The sequence below is a fragment of the Bison bison genome, unplaced genomic scaffold (assembly GCF_000754665.1).
Source record: "Bison bison bison isolate TAMUID 2011002044 unplaced genomic scaffold, Bison_UMD1.0 scf7180017864470, whole genome shotgun sequence".
Taxonomy (NCBI): Eukaryota; Metazoa; Chordata; class Mammalia; order Artiodactyla; family Bovidae; genus Bison; species Bison bison.
In genome coordinates, this window is record NW_011495031.1 from 57292 (window position 1) to 75387 (window position 18096).

Below are 18096 nucleotides of genomic sequence, written 5' to 3' on the forward strand. Positions count from 1 at the left end.
CTACCGTTCAGGCTGGACCAGGCTGTACTATAATTGAACGGACCCTGTGGGAGACGCAGAGGGTGGGAAGATTTGGGAGAATGGCATTGAAGCATGTATAATATCATGTATGAAACGAGTTGCCAGTCCAGGTTCGATGCATGATACTGGATGCTTGGGGCTGGTGCACTGGGATGACCCAGAGGGATGGTATGGGGAGGGAGGATGGAGGAGGGTTCAGGATGGGGAACACATGTATACCTGTGGTGGATTCATTTCGATATTTGGCAAAACTAACACAATATTGTAAAGTTTAAAAATAAAATACAATTAAAAAAAATAAAATGTAAAAAAAAAAATAAAGTCAAAAAAAAAAAAGAAGTTGAGATGTAGCATTTGTGGCTTACAAGTCACTCTTGTTGAAGATAATTGGAAAATGACATGGATATTTATAACAGAAAGAGAAGGTTAGGCAGATGGAAGAGCATGGATGGAGTTTGGTTCTGCAAAACAAAGCTGGGGGAAATCAGGCCAGATAGCATAGAAAGTCACATCTCCACCTGAGAGAGAAAAGTCAATAAAAGCACAATACCCAGATTGGGGTTGCATACCCGAGAATGGGAGAAGGCAATGGTGCCCCACTCAAGTACTCTTGCCTGGAAAATCCCATGGACAGAGGGGCCTGGTTGGCTGCAGTCCATGGGGTTGCGAAGAGTTGGACATAACTGAGTGACTTCACTTTCACTTTTCACTTTCATGCATTAGAGAAGGAAATGGCACCCACTCCAGTGTTCTTGCCTGGAGAATCCCAGGGTCGGAGGAGCCTGGTAGGCTGCTGTCTATGGGGTTGCACAGAGTTGGACATGACTGAAGTGACTTAGCAGCAGCAGCACCCGAGAATGAGGGCTTCTCTGGGGGCTCAGAGGTAAATAATCTGCCTGCCAGTGCAGGAGATGTAGGTTTGATCTCTGGGTTGGGATGCATCCCCTGGAGAAGGAAATAGCTACCCACACCAGTATTCTCGACTGGGAAATCCCATGGACAGAGGAGACTGGCAGGCTACAGTCCATGGGGTCGCAAAGAGTTGGAAACAACTTAGTGACTGAACAACAATAATAACCCAAGAGTGAAGTGTCAGTTTGCAGTGAGGACAAGTAAGTGGTAAGAAATGGTAGGGTGCTGAGATTTTGGCTGAGTGTCAGGTAATACAGTTGGCATCATAAACTATCTTCCCCAGTCGCTCAACAGTAAAGAACTCGCTTGCAAAGCAGGATACATAGGAGATGTGGGTTCAGTTCTTGGATTGGCAAGATCCCCTAGAGGAGGGCAAGGAAACCCACTCCAGTGTTCTTGCCTGGAGAATCCACATGGACAGAGGAGCCTGATGGGCTATAGTCAATAGGGTTGCAAAGAGTCAGACATGACTGAAGAGACTTAGCGTGAATGCATGGGACTCATAAGACAGCCAAAGAGTATAACAGAATTGCTCGTAGAGCGCAGTCATGAGATATGACAGTGCTATCGATTCTTACTTTCAGATATGAGTGTCTGTGTTGAACAACTTTCTGTTGTCTTGTCAGCAGGTAGTGCTACTGGACACTACATGTGAAATCTGATGCTATAAAGGTGACAGGGGATTTTGTGTCTGAGGACTCAGAATAAATGAAGGAGAAATAATTCTTAACATTTCTAATAGGATTCACTGATGATCTTAGATGTGCAAGAAGATAAGTGAACACAATAAGGAGCCACCACGGGGAGATGAGATAAATGACTGTGGTTATATGATTTAAATGGGTATGTGATGATAAGATTTATGTCTAGGAATAGATTATAAGGCATAAATTCAAGTGTTTATTTAATTTTCCATTTAAACTGCTAATGAAGTACTCTATGATATAGGACACTAAAATCATGTCAAATTAGTACAATTTCTACACTGCACAGAAGAAAATACTATAATTACTGAACAGTAGAAATATAATTGTTTATAGTCCTTAAGCATCACAGCAATTAAGTCATCACATTTGTTATGCTTTCTTTAGAATTTTGGTTAGTAATTTTTAATCCTCGTCTTTTAACTCTCCATTTCCTGAATTTACTACACATTTTTTAAGTGTCCTTGATAGTCCAAAAGTTTTGGTATTCATAAAGCTCTGTGGAGTCATAACCCAGTGACATAGAAGTCCAGATCTGAGACTAAGCATGGCTGGGTGCGATTTTGACTTTGATTTTATTTCATTTCCCGATCTTTAGTTGGGATAGGTGCAAATGGAATGTACAATACAACAAAAGAGGTAGCAAAAGGAGGGAGACCCATGTGCCGGTGAAAAGGTCAAGAGTGGTCGATACAACTGAATACTGGAAGCCTTTGAAGGCTTGAATCTTGTTTGACCATCAAAATGGCATCCTTGGAAATTATTCCATTTGATACTAAAATTCATGGAAACTTTAAAGACATATTTTCGTATCAGCTGATATCCAGTTTCCCCAGGAAACCCCCTACATCACCTGAGCATAGTGCTCCAAGGCTGATGGATTGCTTTATCTCTTATCTTATCTCTGCTGACGAGATTCCTTCATGAAGTCCTTCTTCTGTAAGAGCCATGTAAAGATCCTCAATATTTTAATAAGGACTACATACAGATAATAACACCCACTTTCTAAATCAATTCCTTCTTCATTCTACAAGACAATGACTTTCAGAAAAAAATAAAAATATAGTCTTAAGTGGCATTATCTACTTGTCCCAGAGCCAAAAGTTGAATGCCCCATGCTATGGAGATTTGGTAATGGCCAATGTCCCCACATATCAGGGATAATGTGGGAAGTTCCTTTGCACAGAAGGGGCAATGGGTTACCATGGTGAGCTTGATCTCTGCAATTTTAGTGTCAGAGATATTTATGTTCCTAAGTACCCCATGCATGCTATTAAAGGTAAAAGAAACAGCAGGGGCATGGTTCCAATTGCTGAGCAAACAATGGTAGAAAGATGTTTATTAAAGCTGACTCTCAAGTGACAGATAAATGCATAGTTCTATTATGCATGCTAATTTCAACATGCAGCAAGCTTAAAAGCAGATAGATCAAAACAAGAGAGGTTTTAAAAAATCATAAAGACAAAATAGAGCTATGTTGGTATGTGACAAGAAAATAATTCTGCCTTAAAAGTGAATCTTCCTCAATCCCCTCAAGAAACATGTAACCACAATTTATGGAACAAAATTAAAACCAAGTTGGGATTGTCCCATTTCTTAGCTTGCCTGGCTTTGAGTTAAAAAAAAAGGAGGGGGGGGGGTGCTGTTGTTAAATTAAGATACAATTGATCCTTCTATTATAAACAAAAAACTAGATCACATAATTACTGATGTATAATTCTGATTTATTAATGTGCGATGTTTAGTTCTTAAAAAAAAGGAAAACAACACAAACACACACACACAAAACAAGCCAATAAACAGACTTTTTCATGCGCATCTTCTTTTCTACCTCACAAAGTTCCATGGCATGATTTTTAGAGGTGTTCCCTTGCTCAGGGTTGGCATATGTTTTTCAATTTTCACTGTCCAGAGCCATATTTACAGAAAGATGTACAAATATTGTAGATGGTAGCCTGCACAACCCTCACATGATTAAAACTTCAGTTCCTTGGTTTTCTAGGGCTTTGTGTAAATGCCAATACACTTCAGAGTTTACCTAACTGTGCCTCTCAACCTTTGGTCCCAAAGGTGAAGGGCAGGATTTTTAATCAGGTAGCAATTTATCTGTAATTAGGAAAACATAATTACGTATTATCATCTAATTGCAATTACTGGTTGGAGAAAGTCACATTTCACAAGTAGTGACCCATGCTGGATTAGTGTTCTCCTATTACTGAATTCTGCATCTGTATTTGTATTTGGCAGGAAGCCAATAAAAATTCAAAGGTAATCACTATGCTTCTCTGCAGTCCAGCTGTCAAAGTCACCAACTCCATTGCTGAATAAGAAAGCGAGACATACTTTCTGAACCACATCTTGGCTATATCTGTTTCCTGCTCAGACATCAAGTGGAGATCAAAATAACTGTATACAAAAAAAAAAAAAAAAACCCATGTGAAGTAGGTTAGAGAACTGTTCCACGCTTCATTTCTGGTACAGTTAAAAAGTTTAATGTCTCAAGGCACCACTATGGTTGAACATTGGATACGCGGGTAACCAGCTAATCTAGTAGGCTGTAAAGTCAGTAAATAGCTTGTGCAACTGTGAAAAGCAATCTCTAGAGAACTGTTAGATATACTGTAGGCACAGGTATCTTAATAATACAAATAGAAAACAATGAGTCCTAGAAAAAGCATGTTGAGCACCGTTGTGGCATCATTTGTATTTCTTTACCTAACGCTATGTAAACCTCACATTTACGAAAGGAAAGACTAACTTCTGAAAGTTACACTCAAGGTTGCTCTTTGTGCTTTCCCCAAAAGTGGATCTAGTTCGTCGGTGTACTTTTAGAAGTCGTTGGATCTCCGTCACCCTCAGTGGTGCTGGTTGATTCATTCAAGTGCGAGCTCAAGTTCTCCGATGTTAGGTGGGAAGACTTGTAGACGATCTCATTGAAGTCAGACCTGATGCACACCAAGGCGGGGTCATTCAGTGGGTCTTCCACCGAGGCCTGGGTGTTTTCTCTTGTGATTCCCATGTCTTTGCTGTGTTCCGAGGGGGATTTTCTTCTCATGCGAGTGTAAGTTTTGTCTTGATTCTCCATGCCTTGCTCATTTTTCAAAAACCGTCCAAAGAACCAAATGAAGAATCCAAACCACACAAAAGCTATTAAACTTGGAACAAAAGCCAGACACTTGACATCAAGGCTTGCCCCTATGAACCTGCTGTGGAGGAACATGTCTCCCTCAACATAGGTTTTATTAGTCCGAGGGTTGGTGTGGTTGGACCGCCATTCCCAGGATAGCTTGGTTCTGTTCAAATCCTTTAGACTCTCTGAGTCTTTGACTGTATATATCTTCTGTCCTGGGCCAATATACTGTCCATATTCATGAGGCTTATAAAATATCTGATTCTTCCACATATTAAGATCCAAAATCAAGACGAGAAAGATAATTCCATAGTTAAACCATTTACCTGCATTAAAAAAGAAATACTGTGTATTAGTCAAAGACTGATAAAACTGCAATAGGGGTTTTCTCCTATAAAATGGAGATAATGGTATTATAGCATGAACTGTTAATGTTTTAGACCTGTTAACAATTTTTTGAGGGTACTATACTGCCATTAAGTCAGTTGGCAAAGGAATTTACTAAATGGATGTTAAGCATGTGAAAATGTAACTCTTGATCCCAGAGCCAGTAATTTATGGTATTTATACTAACTAGACAAAGTCTCCTGGCTTTTAAGGCACCACCACTATACTCTAATTGGGTTTCATGTAGGTTATTCTCCAGAACATTTCAATTAAGGTTTAAAAACAAGTTCTAATAAAATTCTTAGAAAAGTCCAACATATGACTGAATATCTCTTATGGTTTTATAATTATGTCTGGGAAAGAAATAAATCGTCTTGCAACGTAAGCACAACAGTGCATCAATTGAATTCACATTGCTGTTTGTTGGTGACCTGTTGATTAAACTATTAGTCGATGTGGTTCAGATCAATAATCCTTGAGCATTCATTTCAAGACTTTAAAAACATCAAATTCTCATTGAACAGAATCCATTCATCAGACATATAAATATAACCAAAGCTTTAGAAGATATGATTTGGAGAGACTATAATCACTATGACTTCTTTGTAGGATTTAAAAGTCCTATATAAATAAGATATTATTTAGAGACATATTATCTAGTGAAATCTTTGCATCTTTAAATGGAAATAATGTGGAAAAACTTTGAAGGGATACTATATTCCATTATAATTTTTATTATAATTCGTTACAAATTTTACAGTATGAAGTGTTAGCTTAGTAACACTTCACAGTTTTGCTATAGCAAATAATGTGATATATTTACAGATTCTAAAAGCTTTAGTTATTATATATAATGTCAAAATTATTTTGTATTTAAAAATAATGATATTGAACATTATTAAGTTAGTGCCTCACATGACAGCTAGGATCTTGGGAAAATGTCTTAAACTAAAACTGGTAAACACGTATTTTGTAATACATACTTCAATAGAACACATAGCTTAAATATGACCTTGGGTAAGGAAAGGAGGTTAGGAAAATATTTTATCATCATTACACATTTTCAAGCTCCTATAATGTGCAAATATGAGGGCTTTCCCAAATCCTTGTCTGGATTCCAAAACCTACTAGCTACATTAACTTGAGTTAGTTCCTTAAATTCTCCAAACTCCAATTTCTTTACAAGCATAAAATAACAGTACTTATTAAAGCGGTTAACATTTCATGAGATTATTATATACTAAGCACAATGTTTGCTATATAAATAGAACTCAGTAATTGTCACTATTATTATCATCAAAGCCTTGCCTAAGTCATGATAATGTCTTCATTTGCATGGAAAGGTACAACTTCTCTATGAAGAGAATTTATTTAAACCACAGGAAGGGAAATTATAACTGCCTGTCCTAAAATCATTCAACTATACAGGGTTTATAATATTTGTAATGAAAATTCTTGCCTGAATGATTAGTTTGGCACACCCAAACTATAAATTAAAGTGGGGACGCTGGAAACATCTCCAGATATGAAAAGATGCTTATAACACCTCGTACTGTTAAGTTCAAGCCAGTCCTGCCCTCTTGTATCTTCAAAATGAAAACAGAATCAACCATAAAATAAATCAAGAAAGCTCAAGCCAGAGAAATTCCACCAAATACAAAGGCAGGCATCATTGCCAGATATTTATTGTATTCATAATAGACTCTGTGGAGGATACCTTAGTAGATCCTGAGGGCATATATCACTGCCTTCAAGGAAGGAACTTACCATCTTACGGGAAAAACAGAACAGAGACATCAACAGATAAATAATAATAATAAGAGGCCACATCTAAGAGGTGCCGAAGGAGTGATACAAACCATAAAGCTGAAGACATTGAGAAAATGGACTAAAAACTGAGTGCTAATTCTGCAGAAAGGATTTTGAAGGAAGTAGCAATTCATGTGGTCAAGAAAGAAAAGGAGGACAGGGAACAGTTTGGAAAATGTTATGTTTCTTTTAGTATATGTTTTTATTATGCTGCAGATAGAATAATGTACAGAAAAAGATCAGCTAATGTGGAAGAGAAGGGGCAGAGAGAAGGGAAAGAATGGAGACTATCGTAGGAAAAGAAGGCACAGCAAAATGAGAGACAGGTGATATGAAAAGTTCAGGGATTCTCATTCAGTATCATAGAGGCACTAAGTTTGTAGCTTTCGTGATTGAAGCAGTTAGGAGAGGGGTTTGGGGTCCTTCTCTGTTGTAGGAGATCCATACTTATTCTCCTTTTGTAAACGACATGGGTTATGAAGCTATGGGGAGGGGAAGAGGTCCTTGAATTTGTAGGACTGACCATCAACTTTTTGACTCACAAAGTGAAAAAAGTGAAAGTACTAATTTCTCAGTCATGCCTGAATCTTTCCAACCCTTTGGATTGTAGCTCATCAGGCTCCTCTGTCCACAGAATTCTCCTGGCAAGAATACTGGAGGAGGTATTCCCTTCTTGGGGGATCTTCCTGACCAAGGGATCAAACCCGGGTCTCCTACACTGCAGGTAAATTCTTTACCATCTGAGCTCACAAAGTCTCCTTGGAAAAACCCTGTTTAGATCACATTTATCAACTCATGAACAGAGCAGTCTCCCATATGGGGTTTCTGTTTCTAGGGTAATGATGTCAGAAATTGAACATAAGCAGCACCACAGAATCAGAAAGGAAAAGGAGGAATGCTCATGGAGCATAGAGAAGGGTGCTTTTCTGGTGGCTAGAAGATTCTCAATGAATAACAGTAAAAGGAAAAAATAAATAAAATCAGGGGAAAAAAGTGGTAGTGAATTTACAGTGATCAAACTGAAGGAACCCTGCAGATAGAAAGAGCTTTTTTTCATACTTTCAAATTATTTTCTCTACCCAAGTTGAATGGTGCTGGGTCAGCCTGACCACTAAACATTCACATTAAAAAATCATGTTATGTCTCTTCTCAAGTGACCTGGTGTCCATATATTAAGACAAGAGAAAAAAAAAAAAAAAGAGAGAGAGAGAGAGAGAAAAAAAGACAAGAGGAAGGAGACACCAGTTAAAAATGTGTTGCCTGACATGGATACCATTACTCTGCTCTAACACATCTTTACTGATTTGTGAGAGGGGAATCATAGTGACAAAAACTGCAGCCTGGACATCAGCAGATGGAGATCAAATACTCAGTACAATTTGGGTAATGTGTTTAACCTCTCCAGATCTCAACGATTTTAGTTTCAAATTGAGTTAACAGAAATAGATGCCTTCCAGTTCTATGATTCTGTCCTCTTCCCCCAAACCCTTCTATTTGTTAACCATGTAAATTCAATTTTTTGTGCTGTGAAATGCAGAATACCATCAGTGTTGTTGTTCAGTTACTCAGTTATGTCCAGCTCTTTGTGACCCCATGTACTGTGGCATGCCAGGCTTCCCTGTCCTTCACTATCTCCCTAAGTTTGCTCAAATTCATGTCCATTGAGTCAGTGATGCCACCCAACCCCTCCTCTGTCATCCCCTTCTCCTCCTGCCCTCAATCTTTCCAGCATCAGGGTATTTTCAAATGAATCAACTCTTCACATCAGGTGGCAAAAATACTGGAGCTTCAGCTTCAACATCAGTCTTTCCAATGAATATTCAAGGTGGATTTCCTTTAGGATTGACTGGTTGGATCTCTTTACTGTCCAAGGGACTCTCAAGAGTCTTCTCCAGTACCATAGTTCAAAAGCATCAATTCTTCGGTGCTCAGCCTTCTTTATGGACATGACTACTGGAAAAACCATAGCTTCAATTATCTGGACCTTTGTTGGCAAAGTGATGTCTCTGCTTTTTAAAATGCTGTCTAGGTTGGTCATAGCTTTTCTTCCAAGGAGCAAGTGTCTTTTAATTTCATGGCTGCAGTCACCATCTGCAGTGATTTTGGAGCCCAAGAAAATAAAATCTCTCACTGTTGCCATTGTTTCCCCATCTATTTGCCATGAAGTGATGGGACTGGATACCATGATCTTAGTTTTTTGAATGCTGAGTTTTAAGCCAGCTTTCTCACTCTCTTCTTTCACCTTCATCAAGAGGCTCTTTAGTTCCTCTTCACTTTCTGCCATTGCTGCTGCTGCTAAGTCACTTCAGTCGTGTCCGACTCTGTGCGACCCCATAGACGGCAGTGCACCAGGCTCCCCCATCCCTGGGAGTCTCCAGGCAAGAACACTGGAGTGGGTTGCCATTTCCTTCTCCACTGCATGAAAGTGAAAAGTGAAAGTGAAGTTATTCAGTCATATCCGACTCTTAGCGACCCCATGGACTGCAGCCTACCAGGCTCCTCCATCCATGGGATTTTCCAGGCAAGAGTACTGGAGTGGGGTGCCATTGCCTTCTCCATTTCTGCCATTAGGGTGGTGTTATCTGCATATCTGAGGTTATTGATATTTCTCCTGGAAATCTTGATTACAAGCTTCATCTAGCCCAGCATTTTGCATGATGTACTTTGCATAGAAGTTAAATAAGCAGGGTACAGTATACAGCCTTGACATACTCCTTTCCCAATTTTGAACCCGTCTCTTGTTCCATGTCCGGTTTTAACTTTTACTTCTTGATCTGCATACAGGTTACTCAGACACTCATCAAACCACCTCAAAGGATCATCATGATTGTCAACTAAAAAACACAGTCACAACCTGAAAGTAGAGAGCTGTTTTATTTGCAGGGAAGGTTTAAGACTCCAAATCTGGGAAGTAGTTCTGAGAAAACTGCTCAAAGGAGGCAGAAGGGGAAGTCAGGAAGTTTGCAATAAAGGGAGCAGGCAGTTTGAACCTCAAAGATCAGGTGTCAAGTTAAGGAATTTAGCATTGTATATACAGGAAGATGCAAGCCTCTGGGCTCACTGCGTTCACTCCTTTCATATGCACTTCAGCTGTCTGGGGCCAATCTTGTTTCCTTGTTCACCTTGCTTCTTGCATTCCCCCAGCCCCTAAGCAGTCTCTGTGGGGGTGGCAGCATCTGCTGGATCTCAGTTTTGGGAGTCCTCATTCACATTTGGAGGCCAGATATCGGTGATGATTGTGACATTTCTTGTTTATTAATATGGCAGGAGATATTTTCATTTCACAGGATATAATGAAAAGTTGTGGACCTGCGAGGTGATGCTAATGGTAATGAACCTGCCTGCCAATTCAAGAGATGTAAGAGACGCCAGTTCAAACCCTGGATCAGGAAGATCCCCTGGAGGAGGGCATGGAAACCCACTCCAGTATTTTTGCCTGGAGAAGCCCATGGACAGAGGAGCCTGGTAGGCTACAGTCCATTGGGTCACACAGGGTCGGACACGACTGAAGCGACTTAGCATGCATGCAAGCACAATGAGAAGGGGTGTTTGAGAGTTCTCTGAAATATACTGTTTGCCCAAAATGTAGGGTAGTATTATTTCTACAATTTCTTCTTTCTGCTTCTTCAATCCAGTTAATATACAATCTAAATAGAGAGAAGAGCATGTTAATGGTTTCTAACAAAGATATATTCTCAATGTTTCAGTTTGGATAAAACAGAATGAATTACTGAGCAGTGACATTAATAGGTAGATATCACTGGACCAATTGGGCTCCATGCTGTCTCAGGTGGTAAAGAATCTACCTGCAATGTGGAAGGCATGGGTTCAATCCATGGGTAGGAAGATCCCCTGGAGGAGGAAATGGCAACCCACTACAGTATTCTTGCCTGGAGAATTCAATGGACAGAGGGGCCTGGCGGGCTACAGTCAGACAGGATTGAGTGACTAACACTTTTACTTTCACTGAACTAATTACCCAAGAGGCCCCAGTGTGAATCTAAATGTGAAAATGCATTGTGAATCAGCATATTTAACATGTTAAAAATCCCTAGCAATTGATAATTTGCCTACAGCTTGCAGTAGTATTAGTCCAGAGAAACGCACACAAAATGTGAAGCTAAATAACAGGGTACAGATTCTCCCCATACCCCCACTCCATTTCCACAGCCGAGAGACCACGTAGGGGTGGGGAAGTGTGGAGGGGAGAGCATTAGATGAGGCAGGATTCCTATTGATTTATTTCCTTTTCTGCTTCTGTGAAGGCAGCCTCCCCTTCCCCCACTGCTGTAGTTGCTCAGTTGAAAATGCAACTGCTGAAAATAGAGAAGAAACAGCTCTTCTTACTTTTTGCATCCTGCCCACCTGACATAACTCCTGCTCCATTTATCCATCCGTACAGAGGAAGGATGTCCATCTTTCTCTAGAGTCCTTTTTTCCATTTTCCGACACAGTGTTTTGTTACCTTCATAATACTCTCTCCTCTTTAAAAAATTACTTTAATGAGATGCAGCAAACTAGAAAGCAAAATTAAGTGGGACAACTCAACTTAGTGTACTTGTCTATGAAGTGAAGGAGTTGAGTTATATAACCCTTAAGATTTCTTCCTAGTCCTAAAAGTCTCCTTGATGAGTCTATGAAATAAACACCGCCTAAACCTTAATGTTTTATGATGGAGTGGAAATCTCACCATTAGAGCAAAAAAGATGCAATATACATTTTTCAGATGGAGAAAGCTTTCCTTAAAAAAAAATGATTGCATATTCTCAGAAATGCTGTTTACCATAAAAAATAAATTTGAGTCTCTGAAATGACTCACATGAAAAGGTGTAAGACACAGAAAAAGAAGAAGACTAACAGTGCTTCTATTGCCATTTTTTCATGTGTGTTGTTGTGAATGTACAGTCAACCAACCATAACAAGAGGTTTGGTATTTTGGCATTAATTGTATGAGAGTTTTTGCATTTCCCCCTGTTGTTTCAACTACACAGCATAATGTAAATCAGCAAGGAGGAAGGGTAAGAACCCATACATTATTTCTATTTATCTCCTTCTCGAAATACCTCACTGTCTCCTTTAATGAGAAATCCCTGCATGGTGTTGTGGGATTGCCTCTTTCCTGTGTTGTGTGCTTGTAATGAATCTTACTGATTGGCAAAAATGATATTATGATGGTAATTTTATCATCTTACTTTGTGGGAGCTTAGAGAATCCTGGGCTAGTTGATTTTAAAAGAATTCTTCATTAAATATCAGCCGCATTTTAGCATAGGAAATGACAAGAGTTTGGGGAAAAGTGTTATTTCTTTCAACTAAGGAAAAATACTATATGTGCTGATATTTCCACCTATAATGAACCTTTCATAATTCAAATATGCAATTATAATATTAAAAAAAAATCTTTTACTCAGTAGGGTTGCCAGTTAGTGTTGAGGTTGAGCTCTGCTGTTAGCACCTCTATAGCAAGTGGGGTCACCATTTGGGCGGACTCTATGCCCAGTGGTCATGCTCTACAAAGTCACCAGCATCCATTATGTGATCACAGGAAACCCTGACCTTGAAGAAGATGAAGTTTGTATAATTAAATAAATAACAGTGTGCTGTAATAGTTTCCTGGCCACGTTCAATATCCTCTCATTCCAGACCTGATCAGTGTAAACAGGGCACTCTGAGTTAGCGGCTCTTTAAGCACTGGCCCCACCCCACCCCCACACCCCCCATGCAACCAAGTAATTTAAGAATATCCAGAAACCACATTAAATGCTTGGGTCATGAGGAGACGGTTGAGCCAATTGAAGATACTTACTAAAAAGTTTATGAACTAATAAGAACTGAGTTAGTAAATTATCTCAAGACTTAAAAGCAAATGAATATAGCTTCTCAAAATGCCTCTCTTGTCATTGTTACTTTCTTAAGTAGGAGACTACTCCTTTAGGACATAATCCAATATGATGAATAGAGGTAGAAACTTGTGATGATGAAAAGCACAAGAAAAGGATGTGACGTTGTACTGAATTCAATTACCATCACACTCTTTCTTGAGACTGGGAACTGTGCTATGCTCATTTCTGTATTCCCTAGATCCTCGTTTAGTTTTAGACACATGTTAAATCAGAAAGTGTCCATTAATCAATAAGTAAAGTCTGAAATACTATGTCCAGAAAAATTTCAAGGAATGAAGTTCTAGACTTTCAAATCAAATGCCATTGTCACAATGATCTGGTGAATTCTAAGATACTGCTAAAATCAGATAAAGTCTGGAAAATTGGGAAAAAACAAACTATTTATGTCTCAAAGAATATGACTAGTTATATATTTCAAGTCTTTCTTCTGGCTATAAAGAGAAATATCTGAAAAGCATTTGAGTTTTACTATAAAAACCCTCATCTATGCATAAATAAACCCAGGACACCTCATTCTGGACAGAACAGACCAGCTTAGGGGCAGCAAGGGCTGACAGGCTATGGGCAGAGCAACTATGGCCTTGAAGAAGATGAGTTTGGGACAAATAAAAGGAATTGCTGCTTTAGGTAGAAGTAAACAGTTAATGCTAGAGCTTCACAAATGTGTTGGAAATGGAAATTGCTGCAGGAAAGGTTCAGAAAAATTCATAACTAAGAGAATAGCAAGAGATCCTTGTATGCTTTGGATAAATTCATGATCATTGGGGACTGTCACGGTGAAGAAGATGCATTGCATTTCCCTATAACAAGTCCCTTGCTAATTTTGCCAGACAGAATATTCTGCTGGATGCACCACTGGCCTGCCCTCGCCAGCACTTTCCATGATCTGATTGACACAGGAGAGCTCCTTAAAAAACAATCCTTGGGAACTCATTTGCCAAAAATCATGCACCTATGGAAATAAACCGAAGGACATTATTTTCATGCATTCTTTTCCACAGTTTCGCCATTGTGAAGCACCTGTGCCCTCGCTCTGCTCAGGAAACTGAAATAGAACACCGACCTAGGGGAGGCTTGTTCACTGCTACATTTTCCATTTTTGCCGAAAGGTTCCCATGGGCATCGTCATGCCAGTAGTGTGAATTCTCTCCTCACAGATGCACAGGCCTTCCTTCTGGCCTTTCCCCCAACCCTCTCCTAATTTACTCAGATGATGGCCACCAATGGGACACTTCTTTTGTCTGACTGGGATGACAGATGGCAGAGCTTCCAACGGGATCCGCATTAATAGGACTTGGGGAGCTTTAGAGTCTGAATTGAGAGGCCATTCCTCTCTGGCCTCCAGAGACTTAGTACATCATATTTTGAATCCATCTTTGCACTCATCTTATAGGTAAAAGGGAAGATGGCGAAAGAGATAATTATACGGTTGTATTTAGCATTTACTTTTAGGAGAATGAACAGTGGACTTGAGCTAAAAGCACCAGTGTGACCAAATCACTAACCATTTATCCCCTTTATTACTGAAGTCAAAATTCCCAGAAAAAAATATTTTAACACACCCTTGGAAAAGAGATGATTTATTTTTATAAGCTGTAGCTCAGCTTATAAAATGAAAGCTCATACATACTGCAGCAAACCATCTGTCAGGGGGGATCCAGATGAGCTAAACAGATGCAACAATTCAAGTTATTTCTGACATGCATAAATAAAACTAGCTAGGAATCAGGATTAAAAAATACTCAAATCCTAAAGGCTTTTAAAATGTCAATGGGAACTCATTAGTGTCAGATAACCCTCTACATATAGAGCATTTCATTGGGAGAGAGATTTTTTTTTTTTTTTTTTCATTCCTAGCTTTGTCTTTCTCGAGGACTCAGAACATAACTGCTATTTATGTAACAGGAAAGAACTCAGAATAGTTGATAAATAATCAGAGAGCTCTCTCTCAGGCTACTTAGTATTTTTTGAATTATAGGGAAAGCAGATTCTGAATGGATAAAAGGAAAAGCTTTAGGTAAAAACAGTGAGAACTTACTGAGTGCTTGCTTCACGGCAGGCAATGCTTTAAGTACCTTGTACATATTAATTAATTTCATCCTCACTGCAATCCTATGGGATAAGTATCATCACTGTCCCCATTTAACAGATGAAAATACTGAACCTCTAAGAGGTTAAAGAGCTTGACAAGGGCCCTGCCACCAGTTAGTAGCAGGGCTGGAATCTACACACCAAATCTTTACATTCCATTGCCTCAGCATGCACAGAACATCTTTTCCAGATCACAGAGAAATGATAATTGAGACCATCAAGCCATCCTTGATCCTGGAAGAATCCCAGCCATCCCTGTCTAGGCTCTTCTGGTGCAGAACAAACACAGAGAAAGCATTAGACAGAGCTGTCTGACAGTCTGTAGGATCCTTTTCTAGCCCTGTCTCCAGCTTCTTCTGGACCTTTCTCCAGTCATGCTCTGCTTTGGGACCTCCTCTGATCTGGCCCCAGCTCTGAACTTTCTAACTCCTCTCAGATATGCCTTTCTTACTGACTACCCCATTTAAAAAATTTATTTATTTATTTGGCTGCATCAGGGCTTAGTTGGGGCATGCAGGATCTTCGTTGTGTCTGGCAGGATCTTTCGTTGGCCCCTCACAGAGTCTCTAGTTGTGGTACATGGGATATGGAGCTCATAGGCTCAGTAGTTGTGGCACATGGGCTGAGTTGCACTCCATGTGGGATCCTAGTTCTCCCACCAGGGATCGAACCCAGATCCTCTGCATTGCAAGGCAGATTCTTAACCACTGGACCACCAAGGATGTCCCTACCCCATTTCTATTGAATGTGTATTCTGCCCCTTGGGTTTTGTTTGATAAGGCTTATAGAAAGTACATGAATGCTGAGATGAGAGGAACTCTGATTACAGGAAATGTTTCTCAGTAGCTGTATTTTTCAAAGTATGATCCTCTGGCTACCTGCATAGGCATCACTGGTGGTGCTCCAGAGAATGGCGGATTCTGGGCTCCACCTCATACCTGAGGCATCTGACTCTGGGTGTGTGGCTGATGGATCATTTACACAAGCTCTCCAGGTGATTCCCATACAAACTAAAGTTTCAGAACTATTGACAGAGCGTGTTTCATGCTTAATGATCCCAGGGGTGATTCTATATTTACTGACCAGGAAAGCATTAAGGTCTACCTACAAAAAGAAGCAGAACTTGGAGAAAACTATCAAGCTAGCATTTGTGATTCTCTTGGAAGTTTGTGGGCTACTAACTATTGAGCATGTTAAAATACAACACAGTGCACTATGTTTTAGAGATTTTACCTGGGTTTGCCCAGAAACAACTATTTTACAATATCAAGTAAAGTCAAAGGCCTTTCAGGGCAGATGGGTGGTACTGCAGAATGGCTTCAGCAACCTCTTCAGTCAATTCACAGAACAAAGAGAACAACAAAGACAAAACAAAATGGGGGAACGTTCTGATTTTCTTCAGTTTCCCTGGGTTGAGAAGATCCCCTGGAGGAGGACAAGGCAACTCACTCCACTATTCCAGCCTGGAGAATTCCATGGACAGAGGAGCCTGGTGAGCTACAGTCCATAGGGTCACAAAGAGTCAGACCCAACTGAAGTGACTTGGCACACACACATGCGTTCTTAAGTAGAACATGCTGAATTATGTAAGCTTTGGGCACCACAAAACCTGCCCCTACCCCTGTCTATAAATGACAGCATATATGACAAAGCTACATATAAGAGCCCTGAATTAAATATTTTTAACAGTTTTATTTTCCTTTCCGGCCAATGGACTCTCTGAGCCTCCCTCCCCACCTCTCCTCTCCTTTTTTTAAACTTGATGTTCTGCACTCAAATAGGATATTTTTGAAAAGCCTTCTGATAGTCAGAGACAATATTAGTGCCATGATGGTCTGAGACAAGAGCTGATAGTAAGAACAGATGGTTCTGGCAAAAGCCCACCCAAAGGGATATGATGATACCACGTGTGTGATAGCTGTTTTAGAAGTCTGAGAGGGCAGTGTGCTGCAGAGATTAAGTGGGGACTCTGAAACCACACTATGTGACCTGAACTCAAATTGATTGATTTACCCAGCAAATTTAATAGATGGGCCTCATTCATTTTGAATAGGAAAAGAAACCTGCTGTATCTTCCCTATTCATGAGCTCATTCTCCAATTTAGGAAGGTCGCCTCATGCTCAAAGCAAAAAACAGCCTTCAAGTTGGGAAGCAAAGGTTTTTTTGCAGCACTCAGATGTTCACGTTCTCTGCGCTCAGGCTATTTTTATTCAGCAGCACAGACGGTTGTGTAAGCACAGATTTCTTTGGCAGTTTTTATTATAGCAGGTGTAGGATCCTAGACCATTGTCCTTAAAACACACACGTTCACTACCCGCATTTGAACAGCTTGAGAACTAATGCCATTCTTTATTTGATTATGTAGCTTACTGATTCTTGATAAAAAAAAAAAAGAATTATAAAACATAACTCCAAGAAGACTTGTTTAGATGAGAATGACTGAGATGTCATGAAAGAATATTATAATAAATCATATTCAAGCCATTTCAAGAGCAGGACACATTTGAAAATGGAATAATCTAAGCATCCACAAGAGAATGACTTGAGGCAAACATGGAACCTTGCCACAGCAGTTTAAGTTTCACTCAATCAGATGAGAAGTGGCCTGAACTCCCTAAAGGCACGTGGTCTGACTGGAGCTGTAGGATACCATTGTTTTAATCTCAGCAGCAAATGAAGAAGAAAGCACAAAGAGTATTCATGTTAAAAAAATACACTGAGCTGTATGTTGTGAAAAAGAAACCCACCTAATGAGCAAAACCCAGGCAGAGTGGCCTATGGAGTGTGGCAGAGACAGCTAGTGATATTCCTAGGCTAGAATACAAGACCTGATACCACATGGCTACTCAATGGCAGAGCATGTCTCTCTGTTCTCCTTGACTCTGTGTGGGGCTATCTCACTAGGTACTCCTCATGGAATGTGAGTGGAGGTGACATGTTCTATTTCCAGGCCAGGTGGCTAAGAAACAGACAAATTCTCTCAGTCATTTCCCCCATTCTCTTTATTCCCATTTGCCCTCTGGATGCTGAAGCTGAAATTGTTAAAGCACCAGGAACTTAAGTCCAGAATGATGGTCCAGAGCCCCCCACTGATCCGGAACCACCTTGCACTGCTAAGTGAGTAAAACTAAACTATATT

General features: G+C 39.9%; 1 protein-coding gene across 3 annotated transcripts in view; it reads right to left on the bottom strand.

The window, feature by feature from the left end:
- Nucleotides 1–3340: 3340 nt before the first annotated feature.
- TMEM117 (transmembrane protein 117) overlaps nt 3341–18096 on the bottom strand; it is a 619460-nt gene continuing 604704 nt past the window's right edge. For all 3 annotated transcript variants that reach the window (XM_010860739.1, XM_010860741.1, XM_010860740.1), the window contains one exon: nt 3341–5093. In XM_010860739.1, coding sequence (XP_010859041.1) covers nt 4447–5093 — 647 coding nt within the window. In that variant the 3' untranslated portion in view covers nt 3341–4446. The remainder of the gene's footprint in view (nt 5094–18096) is intronic.